Source organism: Saccopteryx leptura, chromosome 13, assembly GCF_036850995.1.
Source record: "Saccopteryx leptura isolate mSacLep1 chromosome 13, mSacLep1_pri_phased_curated, whole genome shotgun sequence".
NCBI classification, from domain to species: Eukaryota; Metazoa; Chordata; class Mammalia; order Chiroptera; family Emballonuridae; genus Saccopteryx; species Saccopteryx leptura.
Genome location: NC_089515.1, coordinates 12,560,081 through 12,577,100, shown reverse-complemented (window position 1 = coordinate 12,577,100; position 17,020 = coordinate 12,560,081). Strand labels below are relative to the sequence as shown.

The 17,020-nt window shown below is 51.4% G+C and overlaps 2 protein-coding genes across 4 annotated transcripts in view; both read right to left on the bottom strand.

Moving 5' to 3' along the window:
- Positions 1-2,855: 2,855 nt before the first annotated feature.
- Positions 2,856-7,002, bottom strand: SPMIP5 (sperm microtubule inner protein 5). The gene is made up of 3 exons (XM_066355794.1): positions 6,948-7,002; positions 4,389-4,607; positions 2,856-3,046 (listed from the first exon to the last, which is right to left on the bottom strand). The coding sequence occupies exons 1-3, from the start codon at positions 7,000-7,002 to the stop codon at positions 2,856-2,858; spliced, it is 465 nt and encodes a 154-aa protein (XP_066211891.1).
- Positions 7,003-10,095: 3,093 nt separating this feature from the next.
- HSPA12A (heat shock protein family A (Hsp70) member 12A) overlaps positions 10,096-17,020 on the bottom strand; it is a 135,473-nt gene continuing 128,548 nt past the window's right edge. For all 3 annotated transcript variants that reach the window (XM_066355778.1, XM_066355780.1, XM_066355779.1), the window contains 2 exons: positions 16,058-16,161; positions 10,096-14,792 (listed from right to left, as the gene is read on the bottom strand). In XM_066355778.1, coding sequence (XP_066211875.1) covers positions 14,155-14,792; positions 16,058-16,161 — 742 coding nt within the window. In that variant the 3' untranslated portion in view covers positions 10,096-14,154. The remainder of the gene's footprint in view (positions 14,793-16,057; positions 16,162-17,020) is intronic.

Sequence of the window (17,020 nt, the reverse complement as noted above, 5' to 3'; positions counted from 1 at the left end):
GGGCAGGAAGAGAGAAAAGCATCAAATCACAGTAGTTGCTTCGATTATGTGCCTTGACCGGGCAAGCCCAGGGTTTCAAACCAACGACCTCAGCATTCCAAGTCGACACTTTATCCACTGCGCCACCACAGGTCAGGCTCAAAAATCATCTTTTTAAACATAAAGTAAAATACAGGAGGTTATTGCGCAGGAAACTAATTATATTGAAATAGTTTCCAAACATTTAAAATAATTTGTGAAATGGCATGTTTCTTTATACATATATTACAATGTTAGGAAATATTAGCAGCTCTAATAACTACAATGATTACAATGTAGTGATCAACAGTAACATTATTTCCAGCTGTTTCTAACAAATCTCATAAGATGTGAAACGATCCGTGTTTCTCTTGGGCTAAGGTGACAAGTATGGGTGTGTTCCCTACACGCATACGTGAAGGCAATACTAAGTTTCACGTGGAGGTTAATGAAAACAGATGTGTAGCTTTTCTTTCTCATCAAAATAAAAAGTATGACTCCTGATTTCTTTCCACAGAACCCTGACAGTCCAAGGAACCCAGGGGAAACTTCCTGCCTTGGAAGACCCCCAGGAGTGGCCACTCCATCTTTTGGCTCAGCGCATTTTTAAGTCTTCTGATGCCAACGGACACCCTGTTCTAGCAGCTGCTTTGATTTCTTCTGAATGTCACTGACTCCAGCGTGAGGTTGAAGAAAGCCCCTGTCAGTGGCAGGAGGAAGTTAGCCTATATTATAGGTTGAATCGTGTCCCCCAAAGAGCGTATGCTGAAGTTCTAATCCCTGGTGCCTCCAAATGTGACTTATTTGGAAACAGGAGGCCAGACAGATTCACACTGGATGTGGGCAGATGGTAGAGGAACTGCGGAGCCGGAAAGCATCCGGCCATTCCCGTTTATTGGAGGCTCGCAGAGACGGGTGAGTGAATAGGCAAAGGAAAGCCACTTTTCCCAGTGGGGGACAAGAGACCAGGAAAACCACCGCTCACGGTGGCGGCCAAGGGAATCAAGGAACTAATCATGCAAAGTGCTTGCAGCTGGGAAACTAGCGAGCAAGCCTAACCCCCCTACACAAGGTCATGTATGGCAGGTGTAATTAGCTAAGTTTAGATGAGGTCATACTGGAGAAGGGTGCATCTTAATTCTGTGACCAGTGGCCTTAATAAGACGATAGCCATGTGAAGACAAAAAGACACAGAGAGATGCCACGTGATGACAAAGAGGCTGGAGTTACGCACCCAGGAACTCCAAGGGTTGCCGGCAAGCCGTCAGGAGCTGGAAAGAGGCAAGGAATGAGTCTGCCCTGAGGTTTCTGAGGGAGGTTGGTCCTGCTAACTCCTTGAGAGTGGTGGCCTCCAGAAATTTCTGTTGTCTTATGTCACCCAGTTTGTGCTCCTGTTACCGCAACCCTGGAAAACTAACACACCTGGTGTCTGCCAGCCGGGCTCCCCTGGGGACTGGAATTCTGAAAAACCAGGGTCAGAGTGGCTGTGGCATCTGTGACAGTCTTGGGACTACCATGTCAAGACCCTAGATGGCTGTTGGGGACCACCAGGTTAGAGGGCTGGGCTCAACTTCAATCATAGCCTGGTCCAGGTGCTCAGTGTTACCCCTGGGTTAGGAAGAGATGGGCCCCACCCTGGCTCTTCTTGAGGTCATCATAATCTGGGAAAACCCCACAGAAGCTCATAGCATGCTGAGAAGTATCCTCTTTATTCTCACATGACAATAAAAGGTCTACCATTCGTGACATGTTACTGCCAACCAGTCCGGGAGGGTGCAGGCAGCAGTGAAAAGGGTTCTCCTGTTAGAAAATTTCCCTAGTGTCTGTTGGGGTGTGGGTGAGGGGTTGATACCCTGTGAGAATGGCGAGCTTGAGCGCCCTCTAGAGTTCAGCTCTCTGCATACTTGGCTGAGACAGTGGCTCCAGATAAATCTTCCCGTTGCTGGACATGGTCTGTCTCTGGGCACAGCCACACGTCACGACCGGAGGTCTGGGTTCTTCTATCAGGGGTCTTCCAAGGGCTGGACAGCTACCATCTGGGAGAGAAACCACCCCCATGAGCTGCAGGCAGGTTTTTAGAGATAGTAGGACAGGAAGAGAGAGCCCACCTTACCTGGAAGAGAAAAGTCTGGATATTTGGGCAGCAGCCCTTCGTGCAGCAAAACTTTCGGACAAGGAGTGGGAGGAGGTTGCGTGGACTTCACCCCATATATTCTAAAAGTAAGAACAAAATTCAGAGAGTTGCTCCTTTCATTGATAATAAAAACAAGACAGAAAAGTACATTTGCTGCAAAATGTATTTGCAAAATGGCTACCTTATTGAAGACAGAGGGAGGAAAAGATTTTTTGTTGTTTTATTTTTTTAAAGAAATTAAAAAGAAAATAAATAAGAATAACTATAATCTATGCAAGCCCTGTGTGAGCATGGCATGTTTTATTACTCACCCTTACCATTTACCCTAAAGGTAAGGATTATCATCTCCATTTTACAGAAGGGAAGGTGGAGGCCACGCGAGCCACCCTGTGCAGTGCCCTGCCTTCTCCCTCCCTCGGCACCCTTGGGCCCTAGGTTGCTGCCAGGACAGTGGCCCTGTTGGTTTTTGTTCCCAGCCTCTCCCTGTGAGCCAGCGAGGACCACAAGCAGGACTCCTGGAGAATGCTGAGCACGAGGAGAACAGAGGGTGGCTGCCTACCAGCAAGGCTCTGCAATAACAAACGAGGCCTCGTGGAAAAGAAATCAGACATAAAAGGGGTCCTGGTGCTGGGAGGGGGGCGCCTGGGAACCCCTGCCCCAGGTCTGCTCTTCCCCTGTGTCTGTGTGACACCCCAAGCCGGACTTACTCCTCATATGGCTTCAGGTGTGCTCTCTTGGCCTGCTCCACGATGTCCAGGAAGTCCTTGTAGCACTCTCGGGCCATGACAGTGTACCGCGTGGCGCAGCCTAGTTCAGTCACCCTGGCTCTCGGCAGGTAGCCCGCCCAGCCAGGGATCGGGGGCTCCTGGAGAGGTTTCTTGATGTGTTTGCATTCTGCAAAGAGATACCATGCTTCCTGAGGGCATTGAGAAGCCACACCACGGGCAGAGCTCCCAAGTTAGCTGGTACCCCAGCAGTTAGCCCCGGTGAACCCCTAGGCCTGCACATGTCCTAAGGGCAGCTACCATGGGCTGGCTCATCCCGGTGCCAGGTACCTTGGTAGGGGCTCTATGCATAGCCTCTCATTTCAGTTTCTCACAAACCCTAAGGAGTTGGTGCTATTGCCTCCGCTTTGTGTAAGACTTTTAAAGAGGTAAAGCGAGACTCAGCCACGGCCACAGAGCAAGGAAATGGAAGCGGTAGGGCCAAGAGTCCCACCCACGTCCCCTCTGATCCCCAAGTCCTTGCTCTGAAACAGATCCTGCTGCTTTCTCAGATTAAAAGCTTCAGACATTGCTCTCTGACAGTTTACGGAAGGGAACTGAGAGAAGCATCCAGACCGGGAGAAAGCACATTCAGACTCAGCACTGGGAAGCTGCGTGCAGCTCATGAGCGACTCTGGTTGGCTGGCTGGCTGGCTGACTTGGGCAATGTCACATTTGTGAAATGAAAGACTACTGCCCCACCTGCCTTCTCCAGTGGCTGTAAAAATTGAATTAGGCCACTCAGCCCCATAACCTCAGAGCTAGAAGTCACCCTCGGGAGCATCTAGTCCATCTTTCCCTGCCCTGGAGGAAGCCCAGAGAGGGGAAGCAACCTGCCCTAGGTCACACAGCAAGTGGTTGCTGAGCTGGGCTAAATCCCAAGCTCTCAGGCAAATGTTCTTTGCAAAGGCTTGGAAAAATTTAAAGCACAAGAAGTGTATTCTTGAAAGTCCCCCAACAATGACAGTAATAATAATGAAGGCAATCAGTCCATTACTTTTCCTAGTCCTGAAAAATGATGGAGGGCATATCACTGTTGTGATTATTAACATTACACAATTAGGTTATCTGTTGTTTCTGTGGTTGCTATTCAGTGCAAAACCCCACCGCACCCGGCTGGTAGCTGCAGGAGCTGGGGTCACGCCCAGGTCTACCTCAGACAAGGGGACAGTCCCCATCAACCTCCCAGGGTTGTTGTGAGTGCTTATGGCAGGAACGGTGCCCGCACAGAGACAGCGACTGTCTGAATGTTTGTGGTGACTTGCCCCGGGGTTTAGTTCCCCACACCCTGTCCCCTGACCTGCGTCCCTCTCCCCCTGGACATGTTTGTTTCTCGTTTGAAGAAACTGAGCCTTTCCGCCCAGGGATTTGGAACAGTGCTGGGGTCTGAGCTCTCTGAGGGGGCTTCGTGGATCTGCCGGGCCCTGCACTTGGGCCTGGGGGTGAAGGGGGCTGCATTTGGGGAGCAGTACCCAGACTCAAGGGGTGGTACTGCCGGTCGTACTGGTGCAGCGCCCGCAGGACGCGCTCCTCGGTACAGATGGGCTTCAGTCTCCGGGCGCTGGCCGCGGAGCAGCGCAATGCCTCCAGCTGGTCCTTGTATTGCTGGGTTTTCTCCCGGAAGATTCGCAGGCACTGGGTCATGTTGTCCTCGCCGGAGGTCCCCTCGCAGCTCAGGTACGGGATGAAGCCTGCGAGAGCCCAGGGAATCGCAGCCGTCAGCAAGGGTTAGAACCTGCCCCCCCGCCCCAGGCTCTCCGCCCACCACTTGTCATTTCTTCCTTGGCCAACAACACTGCATTTTTCCAAAGGCCATTAATATAGGCAGGGCCGTGTTTCCGCTGTGGCTGGGCCCTCCCGAGGCCACACACAAAAATAATGACCTTGGAGCTGGGGAGGAAAGGCCATTTCAACAGAGGCGATGACAGTAATATACTTTGATAGCAAAGCCCTCGATGTCAGCCTGCACGGTAAATGGAGAAAGCGTGTAATGGGCAAAAATGATAGTCTGAGCAGAAACTGAAATTATTCGTCTCTTTAGAGAGAAAGCTTATTTTCCTTCACACTTCACAAATGCAACTTGGGATCATTCTTGTCGGACCATCGGGCAATCGCAGGCTTATTAAAAGCAGAGACCTATTATTACACCAGAAGGTAAATTCATAATCTGAACAACCCAACCCCTAGGACAATTTTTCACCATTTCCCACAAAATAACCGATAATCATTACAATTAGTACAGGTAAAACACAACTATTTACTTAAAGTAGATGCTGAAATCCTCAGTACTCTAATATTACCACAATGAAACCACTTAAAAGAAAAACTGGTTGAGAATGTGGTTTTAATCTGCAAAATGAATGAATGAACTCTCATGACTGGAGCCCAACATCTTTGCCTTTGTCCCTAGGTAAGGAAAACCTGGCTTCAGAGTTGAAGGCGGTAACCCCACCCCTGCACCCCGCGGGAAGCCCCCTCGATGAAGAATCTCATTACTAGACTGATCTGGAAGTCTGCTGCCCACCGTCCAGTCTCCCAGCCGCTGGGCAATTAAAACGTACCCTGAGGGCATGGGGGAGACCAGAGAAAGCCAGGGGCCTTGTCACAGTGGTTTCTCCTCCATCGGGGCCTGCTTTGATCAGCATAGACTTGATAGAATTGTACAGATGCACACACACACACACACACAATTCAAGCTACGGAGTCTCGCTAAGCGTCAAGGCATTTCAAGTAGGTTGTGTAGGCTGGCTCCATTAATCCTCACCACAGGCTTATTTTTAAAATGCCATTATTACCCTATGCAGTTGGTTGCATTGTGTCCCCCAAATACATTTATACAAGATCTAACCCCTGGTATCTGTGAATGTAACTTTATCTGGATGTAAGGTCTTTGCTGATGTTATTAAGGATCTGGTAATAAGATCATCCTGGATTTAGGGTAGGTAGACTCTAAATCCAATGCCTGTTGTCCTTATAAGAAGAAAGGACAGAGTTGATACACACAGACACAGACACAGACACAGGGCAGACGGCCACATGAAGAGTCATGTGAAGATGGAGGCAGAGACTAGAATGATGCTACCACAAACCAAAACAATGCCAGGGCCAACAGAAGCTGGGAGAGGTGAGGAAGGGTCCTCCCCTCGAGCCTTCAGAGGGAGTGTGACCTACAGACACCTTGATTTCAGACTTTCAGCTTCCAGAAGTGTGAGATAACAGCTAGCTCTTGCTTTAAACAACAGCCCGAGGCAAGTACTACCCCCTTTTATAGAAACTTTTACTTACCATAAGGAAGTAACTTACTTACAATCACATAGACAATGGCCAAGCAGAAACTGGAACCTCAATTTGCTAGAACCCAAAGCCTGTTTTCTTAATCAACCAGTAGGACCAGGGTGAGACTGGGCCACCTTGAAAAGTGCCCTCTGCACCTCCCTCCTAACCACACCTGTATGTGAGAGCTGAGGGCCTGCAGGAATCACTGGCTTTGTCAGAGATGTAAGTTCAGTAAGTTCTCAGCAGCCCAGAAGCCTTTAGGTAGGGTAACCAACTGTCCAAGTTCCAAGGACTAAGGTATTTCCTGGAACACAGGACTTTCTGTGCTAAAACCAGGACCATTCTGGGCAAACCAGTGCAGTTGGTCACCCTGCCTCTAGGGGACACAAGAAATGGGACCATAAGCACAGTTCTGTGAGACTTGAGAAAGTCCAACCAGGGAAGAAGGGCAGGCCATCAGCTCTCCCAATAGCATCGGTCCACATGCATTTGATGGACATTCACTCAGTGCTTCCTGCAGACCAGGTCGTGTCCTGGAAGATGTGGCCTAAGTTATGTCTCTCCATTTATCAGAACCCACTCATCAGCCGTCTTCAACAACGGGGCGCTCTTAACCAGTATCTTAAAAGCTGACACACCTGTACTGTCTGGCCCAGTCGGCCAGACAGACATGGACAGTGGGCCAGGGCGGGGGCAGGAGCCAGGATGATGGTCCTTGTGCCAAGCACACCCTTGCGGGGTACGTCACCACTTACCACTGTAGCCCGGTGTGACTGGCAGCTGTCTCATGAAGGCCTTGGAAGTCTCCATGATTGTGCTCTCTGCTAATAAAGGGAAGAAGAAATGAAAGGCTCATCCAACGCCCCTGCTTCAATTTAAGAACTTGCTTCAGGTGAGCTGCAGTCCTTGGGAGCAGTGACCCGCCGGGGGGTTGGGAAGGAGAGGCAGCGCCACCATCGTACACAAGCCCAGGAGCTGTTGCTGCTGGCTTGTTATAAAACCGAGCGGCCTTCCCCCTCTTACGTGAGCTTAGACAACAGGAGAGCAGATCACCGCCTCCCAGTCCAGTGTCTCCCCTGCCCTGGCAGCCTCCTAACCACCTCCCCCCACAACCCCACCAACCAACCTACCATCTCCTCCGTCTGACAGCCGTGAACTGTACCCACACTATGGCCACCGACTGTGACGGAGGTTAGGCATGAAAAGATGAGCAAGAACCAGGAGCCCCCATGGAAGACTCCAGAACCCCGGGGGAGGGGAATGTTGAGGCATCTCATCCCAGAGTTTCTCTGCCCAGGGGGAGTCAGGTCGCAGGGCTGCCCCCTCCCCAGGACGTCTGGCAGTGTCTGGAGACATTTGGGGTTGTCACCACCAGGGGGATGGGAGGTTACTGGTATCTAGTGAGTAAAGGTCAAGTATGCTGTTGTTCAACAGCCTGCAAAGCACAAGGCGCCCCCACAGCAGAGAATCAGAGTAAGTTCTGGCTGAAGGGGTCAGAAGTTCCGACAGGCTGGCACACAGTCCCGGTGGGCGAGCAGACTGTGGGGGGCGGGGGCGGGAGGGCCACGATAGCATCAGTCGGCGTGGATGCTGTCTCCAGGGCCAGACCCCTCCCCTTCCCTCTGGAGGGATGGCCTCTGGTCCCCTCCCCCCAGTGGCCAGGCGCAGCATCTCACAGGTTGATGCTGCCAGGTCCTACCCGGCCAAGCCAGATCAGCTCTTTTTTTTTTAATTTATTCATTTTAGAGAGGAGAGGGAGAGAGAGAGAGAGAGAGAGGAGAGACAGAGAGAGAGAAGGGGGGGAGGAGCTGGAAGCATCAACTCCCATATGTGCCTTGACCAGGCAAGCCCAGGGTTTTGAACTGGCGACCTCAGCATTTCCAGGCCGACGCTTTATCCACTGTGCCACCACAGGTCAGGCAAGATCAGCTCTTAAAATCGAGGCCCTCCTGCTTTTACCAGGACAAATGGCCTCAGGGCGTGAGGGGAGCGCCACAGTCAAGGTTAGTCTGCAGTGATGGAAATTTTTAAAAGGTTTGGACATTTCTAGACCGTTTGCTAGGGGACATGGCTGAATGTGGGACCGCGTTCTTGTTAAATCCTAACAGCCACTTTGACGGTTAGTTCCTATTTGGGTCCCCGTTTTACAGAGAGGGGGACAGGCTCAGAAAGGTTAGGCAACTTGTTTGAGTGTTGTCGCCTCCAAAGAAGTAAGAACGGACAACCTCGAACCTCTGCAGGGGAGGGGCAGGATTTTGTTGCCCCAAAATGAACTGCTGGGGAGGGGGCTGGGCGGCAGCAGAGTCCATCCTGAGGCCTGCCTGGAGGCGGTGAAAGGGAGGAGTTCAGAGAGGAGATGTGCTAGGGATTTGGGGGCCAAGCAATGAGGTCAGAAAGCAGGGATCCTGGCGCCCACCTCCTCTTCCCAACCCCCTCCCAAGCTGCTCACCTGGGCGGGCCTGGATCCAGGCACAGAGGGGCCCCCAGCCCACGCCTGGACTCCACGCACCTCCCCCGCACCTCCCCCGGCCATTGTGTGCTCACCTCACCAGGAAGAGGGGGAGGGGATGAGGGGGGAAGGGAGAGGAGGGAGGAGGCAGGCGGGGGAGGGGAGGGGAAGAGGGGGTTGGAAGGGGGAGGGAAAAGGGACAGGAGTGGGTCAGCCCCCCCACCTGGGAACCTTAGTGAATTTGGGGGTGCTTCCTGCACCCCACTCAGGAGTAGCGCCTCAAATATTTGGTCCTTAGCGCCTCAAATATTTGGTCCTGAAGGTGATCCCTGCTCCTGCTCGCCCCTGGACGGGCCCTCCAGGTTCTGGAGTGCTGGGAAGGGCACGCCACGGAGTCTAGGTCAAACGGCCTTTTAGTGATGTGGCCACCGGACCTCAGACGGGCTGGCTGGGCCCATAGGTCCTCGGGGGAGGAAGAGGGTTGGTGGGAACGGGCCTCCGTCCCTCGTGCAGGGTCGGGCCAAAAGTCAGCGCCCTGGCAGGGACTGGCTGGTGCAGGAGCAGCGTGGGCGCGGGCGCAGGCACGGAGGTCCAAGTCCGCGGTGGCCTTCTATACAGGTGCTTCCCCTGGGCTTCTCCCGCGGGCCCCAGCCTTTTGTCTAGCAAGAGGACTTTCAGATGGCCAGGACAGGTGACAGGGCAGGAAGGGGCAATGCGCCAAGACGAAGGGACGTCCCGGGAAGAGGTGCCATAGTCCTAGGCATCCTCATCTTCTGGGCACGAAGGGGGGCCTGAGTCCATCTCGTCAGAGTGGCACCGAGATGCCCACTGCATGACTCAGAGGGGATACGTGACCCTTACCTAGTCACTCCCTGCAGAGATGGAGGTGGTGACCCGACTGCCTGGTGACACTATTTTCCAATACTCGTTTATTCGTGTTTACTGCACTGCCCAGCCTACCTGACCTTACACTATCCAAAAGCTTCTAGGACCAACTCTGGAGGGTGACCCGGACATAGAGTGTGGAACAAAGCTAGGCTGTAGATGCAGCAACCAGTGTGGTGTGCCTGGCAGGATGCCAGAGGGCCAGGCACCAGTCCCTGACCTTGTGCCAATGTTTTTAACAACCCGCCTGTGGGTGCAGCGGCGTTGTAGGTGGCCATCCTGGCATGTCTGACTTCTCTCTGGCTGGACCACTTTCATCCAACTTGGAAGAAAAAGGGGTTCACAGACATTCCACGGAGCCTTCCTTCCCAGCAAACAAGGGGCCAGTCTTGTTGGAATGAAAATTAATAAAGCTTGCAACACCTAGGAAAGGACCTGAAAACTCTCTATCTCCACTCGAGATGGGGAGAGGAGGTCGGTCGGTAATGATGTATCTAAAACTCCACGTACACATTCAGAGTTTCAAGTAAATAAATCAACAAACAAATAAATAATAAGCCTGGGCCAGATGAGATCCAGAGTTTTGTTTTATTAGACATCTGTGACGACAGAGTTTGCAGATACAACCCTGTCAAGTCGTGAATTGCTGCAGAGTTCTGTGAAGTTTGAACAAGACCCATTTCAGAATATAGTTCCTTATTCCAAGCAGATGAGAGGTGTAACATTATGGCCAACAACTCTTATACTAGTCACCCAGTGAAGCCATTTCCCAGCGTAAATATGCAGCTTAATCGCAGCTATTTCGTCAATACAATGTGAGGTTCGGTCGTCGACTAATTATGCATTTTTGACTCCTGTTTATATTGGTGCATGCGATTCTTTGCCACCCTGGCAATTAACCAGACCTGGACTCTAAAAGCTAAACTTGATCTAAATATCATTCTAGGGGGAGGGCAGGCTCTATAATCTGGACGCATCTTAGCTGTCACTTGGCAAAAACGCTTGTTATGTCTCCTCTTTCCTATCTCATCTGTCACTTGTCTGTCATTCAGCCTTTATTAATGCCTGCTGGGTCTAGAAAGGGCAGTTACAAAGGAAATCCTTGGACAGTTCTGCTTCCAAGAAAGGTGGACATCAGACAATAAGCCAGGGACAGAGGAATAATGTGTGAAGACAAAAAGGCCTTCTAGGAATTTTCTAAGGTTAGAAAATGTGTCCAAGTGAACTTACCCAGTGCTCTTAATCTAGAATATTTCCAAGGGGGCACAGGGGAGGAGAGGGTTTGAGGATTCCCTTTAAGGAGTTCCACTATTGGGGCTGCATTTCTGGGACCAGAAGAAAGTCCAGTACAATTATCACTCGCTCTCCATCCTCTGTTAGCCAACACTGCAGTGTTGGCTAGATTTCAACCAGCTCATTTCAAGAGAAACAGTAGACAAGGAGTCATCCTTAATGCAAGGTGGGAAAAGGCCTTCCATTAGCCAAATAAAAGAGGGGCTTGATTACCCACACTCACACTTAATCCAGGGACAAAGCTCATCTGCTCCCCACCTGAAGCTTCCTCTGTCCCAGGTGTACGGAAAACGTCACACACGGTGGCCCACTCTTTGCCCTCAGAGTGACTGCTTTGCCCATAAGGAGAGGTTGACAACCCTGCAGGGAAGCCAAGGGTTTCTGTAGCTTTTGTTTTTTTCTGTATAGTTAGTTGGCTTACAGAGCCAGAATGTTCAGCTCTCAAAGGCTGGACAGGAGAATCGATACATTGTTATGCTCCTTTAAATATGAACTGTGCCCCTCTGGGAAGGATGTGTGTGTGCAGAAAGATCTGATGAAGGTGTTGACCCACGTGGCCCATCTGTTTAGAGTCCTGTGACCCTGGGCACCTCGGGCTACTGCTCAGTCCTGCATACACAGTCCATCGCTCAGCGGCACCGATCCATGAGTAGTACGCACAATTAATAAAACCATGGCAAAAGAAAGGCAGCAATCTCATCAACAAAATTCAAGGAGCAATCGCCCTTTTCTTTTTTAAACAAGAAAAGCACATTGTAGAAATAATCTGTACAATATTCGAATACTGTATGTACACAAAATTATATTACTCAGAACTAAGTTAAAAAGTCTCATTCGTAGAGTATGGCTGGCAACACCAGAGACCCGGAACACGGAGCTTCTGAAGCAGGGCAGGCAGCAAGGAAACCCTGGCGAGCACACCTCTGCGCCTGGATGCGAGTGCGTGACTGTGCGTGGCAGGCATTCCCTAGTTCTGTGGTTCGTTATGTTTTGCGTTCTTGCAGGGAATTCTGCAGCAGGTGAGGTGGAAAAGAAGACGTGTTAAAATGACATTAAGAAGGCTATTTCACGTCTGCGTACGGGCTGTGATGATGGGTTTGTGAATCCAGGATGCACCTGAAGTCAGTTCGCTCATCCTTCCTTCGTTCATTAGGCATGCCCCCAGTGATTTAAATTGGAGTGAACTCTAGCAGGTGGAAGAGACAGCTTTGAACAGATCAGATGGGCCATGAGTCAGGTTCTTGGCTCTTTTTTCTCAGTGGGTTTCTGAATGTTGGAGAAGACTGGCTTGGCCAACGGGGGACGAAGGAGAGAACACGGGCCCCACCCACTGGTGCCTCAGCTGGCCCCTTGGTTAGGGCGCCTTTCTTCCCATCTTCTTCCCCTGGCCCTTCCTGTGAGGTTAAAAGTGCCAATCTCAAGCCAGATGGGACCCCAGCCCCACTCACAAGGGGGTAGTGTGGGATCGTTACTCTTCTCATAAATCACTTTCCTCCTGCAGAAGCCCAAACGGGAAGCCTGGAGGCTGCAGGTCTGGTCTGTGCTTCGGCTTCTGACAAAACCCTGAAGTGAGGAGATCTCAAACTTCAGCTAGACCACAGTCACTCGCAGTGTCTACTAAAAATCACAGGTGCTGGTCCCCTTCTCCAAGACTTGACTTCAGTTTGTAAAAGGGGTAGGATCCAGGAACTGGTTTTGTTGGTGGTGCTGCTGTGTAAGTGTAGCTGGTATACGATATTGTATTAATTATAACAGTTTCAGGTGGACAATATAATGAGATATCATTTCCAGCACCCTCATGCGCGTAACCCACTGATCTGCTTTGAAAACAACTTGGCGTAGTTCATCAAGTATACATCTATGAGTTCCTTCTGGACAGACTTTAAAAACTGACATTTTCTTTTCCTTTTCTCTTTTTAAGTGAGAGGAAGGGAGATAGTGAGGCAGACTCCCACATTCGCCCCAACTGGGTACCAACTGGCAACTCCGTCTGGGGCCAATGCTCGAGTACCAATCTATTTTTAGTGCCTGAGGCTGATGCACTCGGACCATCCAAGCCATCCTCATTGTCCAGGGCCGTGCTTAAACCAATTGAGCCACAGGCTGCGGGAGAGGAAGGAGGAGAGAAGAGGAAGGGGGCGGGGGGGGGGGAGAAGCAGATTTTTGCTTCTCCTGTGTGCCATAACCAGAAATCAAACTGGATGCATACATAAGCTGGGCCGACGCTCTATCCAATGAGCCACCGGCCAGGGCAAAAGTGACAATTTTTAAACCATTTCATGGAACAGATTCACTGTCTGTGTACCACTGAATCTAGTCCTTTGAAAATGTAAGAATAAATGGCCAAAACTTTTAGGGGAGATGAGGGTAAGCTGGGAGGAGGGTGTTAACTTAAAATATGCCTGTTTAGCAAGGTGAAAGATTATTCCCGACTCCTGGGCACTGTACTGTGAGCAAGGCAAACTGCATCTCCTTTTCTCACAAAAAAGTCCTACTGAGGTTACTTAGAATTACTTACATGAACTCAGAACCAGGAGTTGGCATTCTGATTCCAAAAATTACACTGCATGTGATTAGGGATATGTCAGAAGCTCTTTAAAATCCATTTCCATCGAAGCAAGTTTTTACCTGCTGAAAGGTTGAGGTATCGGCTCTCCCACTCACACAAATCCTAGTGGATTAGCCATGGCTACAGTTATTCTTCACCGACCCTATTTGGAATTTAAACGATGAGAACCTAAAATAGTGCCAAGTGTAGGCAGTCTTCTCCCACCAGCGAAGAACGCTCCAACTTCCCACTGCATCTCCACTTTTAATCACATGACGAGGAACAGCAATTGACTGCAGATGGGTGGCATTTTATACTGAGTGCTATCCAAAAAGGAAAAAAAAATAGATAAAGAAAAGCCTCGGAAAGATAGGAGACTCTCCTCCTGGCTCAAAGATCTCATTTGGAATCTGGAAGGACAGCGATAGAGCACCCTAAGTTCTACCTGGTGGAGAGGCGTTCAAAGCGAGCTCAGTCGCTGTGCAGAAAGGGTCGGATCCCCTCGCTGGGCGGGTGTCGCACCACTGGGACCTATGAGAACCAGCCGCTCTTCGAGGGTCCCTGGATTTCTTCTTCTCAACCTCAATCGTAATTTCCCGACAGTCGTTCTGACTCCAGTGTGCCCTCAAAAGTCCCTAATTATTTCTAGCCCTGGTCTCATCTTCCCTGCTGAGATTCAGGTGGGCGCTGTCAAGGGTCACGGGTAGGGACAGAATAGTCAGGGTTGAGGTCAGCAGATGCAGGTGGGCTGAGTCCAAGGAGGGGACAGGCGACAGGAAGGTACCAGTTAGTAATTTAAGAAGTCGATCCCAACCTTGACGCTCTTCGTGGTGGCGATATCGATGGCTGTGGCCTTGATCTCAGTGTCCCCGAACTGCATGAGGGTCTGGATCTCCCTCCGGGCGGGCACGGCGGTGCCGCTGGTCCCCGTGAGGTCCAGGCGGAGCGTGCCACACTTCTTCACCCCGGGGTCGGTGATGAAGCTCACGCTGTCGCACTCGGAGCTGTAGATGTTGATGACGATGACGAGCTGGGAGGGCTTGGCCGGGGTGTAGCTGCGCTTGACCAGCTCGCCCAGGGCCACGGACTGCTCGGCGGAGATGAACTTGTCAAAGACGTCGGTGCACCAGCGGGTGCCGTCCTTGACCAGCAGCTTCTCGGGCGGGTGCTTTCCCTCCACGTAGCGGTTCAGCACGCCCACCCCGTAGGTGAGCGGGGACCGGCGCACCTTGATGACGGCGGGGTCCAGGCCGAAGAGGACGGCGCCCTTGAGGATGGTGAGGCCCACGTCCTGGGGGATGATGACGCGGCACTTGTCCCCGAAGGCGGCCTGCACTGCCTGCTGCAGGAGGGGGGCCTCCGCAAAGCCGCCCACCAGGAAGAGGAACTTGACAGTGGACACCTCGGGCTTCTGAAACAGGTCCCCTGAAAGGCAAGAGGGAGGGACAATGTCCTGTCACCAAAGCCAGCAGCCAGGGGGGACGGGGTGGCCTGAGAATGTGGGGCAAGGACACAGCCACGTGGGTCAGCTGGAGGACAGGCTTAGTCTGAGCTGCTTGAACAGGACTTTTGTAGATCTGCTCTTCTAAAGAAAGAGGGTTTGCACACCAACACCCTCAGGACTAAACCCAGAGCGACTGCTACGTAGAAACCCATTTTAACAGGTAAATGGTGATCATGTTAAAACGGTAATTTGTTAGAGATGAAGGAACGCTCTTAACACTTGCAAACCCGTGATTCTGTTAAGTCAGGGGTCGGGAACCTTTTTGGCTGAGAGAGCCATGAACGCCACATATTATAAAATGTAATTCTGTGAGAGCCATACAACGACCTGACTACATTATGTATTATCCAATAAAAATTTGGTGTTGTCCCGGAGGACAGCTGTGATTGGCTCCAGCCACCCGCAACCATGAACATGAGCAATAGGAAATGAATGGATTGTAATACATGAGAATGTTTTATATTTTTAACATTATTTTTTTTTAATTAAAGATTTGTCTGCAAGCCAGATGGAGCCATCAAAAGAGCCACATCTGGCTTGCGAGCCATAGGTTCCCGACCCCTGTGTTAAGTCAAGACAGGCTGTTATAAATACTGTTCTTTGGTTTTCATAAAAATCCCATCCCACCCCCAAGGGTTGGAATTTGGTAGGTAGGGTGGGGTGGGTAGGAGGTAGATGGGGGACCTGGATACTCAAAAAGGTCCCTGGTGTCTACTGTCTGTCGCCGGGTGAGGCCAGCAGGCAGCAGATAGCATCACAGGCAGCCTCTGTGTCCCGCCCTGTGGGGACCTTTCTTTGGTTCATGCCACAGTTCCTTCTCCTCAGCAAGGGTTCTGGTTCCTAATTCCTCCACATCCAGCAAAGGCTGTACAGTCTGTGGGGCCTGTTGCTAGCGGATAATACTGCAATAGAGCTCCCAGCTTTCTGGCTTGTGGAGCCAAAGGGACAGCCCAGGTGAGGACAGGCTCTCGGGCCATTTAGGACCTAAGGGTTGGTATCTGGAGCCTGTGCCCAGCAATGGCTCATGTACATGCCAGGCCCTGTCCACTCTGCCAGGGCCTTGGCCTGTGGCTCCCGGCCCTGGGCTTCTGCCAACCTGACTTCACAGGCAGGTTGGCGATGCTGGAGAAGGCAGTCCCCATTCTTGCCTCCGCCCCCAAGCAGACCAGCCCTGGCTGATACGTACGGAGATGCTCAATGATGCTGTCGATGGTTGGCTTAAAAAGGGCATTCATGGCATCCGGGCTCATCCTCAGCATCCCCTGTGAGGACCACTTCACAAAATCTACACTGTGGAGCACAGTACAGAGAGAAACAAGGTGAGTGTATAAACGCTACCCACAGACGTAGACAGACATAGACGTGGGCCCTGGCAGAATAGTTGTCACATCCAAGGGGAAGAAAGGGGGTTCAAACCCTTGGAAATACCCTAACCTGCCAGCACTTGCCCCCTAGCAGCTCAAAGCTAAGACACAGCCTCTTCTGCTCCTCTCTGCCTTCCCTGGGAAGTGGAAGCCAGCATCTAGCACAAAAGACAAGGAGACAGAGGGACCTCTCTCTTCTGGATGGCTGCATTTTGATTCAACAATAGTTGGATCCGAGTCCACTAAAGGCTCATAGGATGCGTCCACCGTGCTGCTACGTAAGGCTACCTGCATGCTCGGGCGCAGCCCTGCAGGCACCTGTCCCCTACCAGTGCCCCTCACTGTCTCTGTCAAAGGAGCAGCCTGTCCGTAGCAGCGCCATGGAGCAGACAGAGCACTGGACAGGGAGTCGAGGCTGCTGGGCTCGTCTGGCCACCACTACTTAGCAGCTACAGGACTACGGGCAAGCATTTTCTCTGAGCCCTGGGCTGTTCATCTGCAAATCAAGGATAACACCATTGGCCTGACCTCCCTTCCAGGGATGGTGTAAAGATTTAAGTTGAATATCGTGTCTATGATAATGCTTTGGAAAGTATCTAGTACTAAAGGAACGTCAGGGACTGCTGAGTGCAGTGTGGACCCTGCCTATTCCCAGGTTCAAAGGGGCCAAGCAAATGCTGTCTATTCCTGAAGCAGAGCACAGACCAGCTGCCGCCCAGCACCACATCTAGGTGCTGCTGTGTCTCAGACCAGGAGCCCTTTCTGCGGCCTGGGCCACAAGACAG

Excerpts from the sequence above, each read along its gene's own strand:
- SPMIP5 (XM_066355794.1), bottom strand. The coding sequence starts at position 7,002 with ATGGAGACTTCCAAGGCCTTCATGAGACAGCTGCCAGTCACACCGGGC. Across the intron at positions 4,608-6,947 it reads AGTCACACCGGGCTACAGTG|GCTTCATCCCGTACCTGAGC; the intron begins GTAAGTGGTGAC and ends GGGCTCTCGCAG. Across the intron at positions 3,047-4,388 it reads GTACCACCCCTTGAGTCTGG|AATGCAAACACATCAAGAAA; the intron begins GTACTGCTCCCC and ends ATCTCTTTGCAG.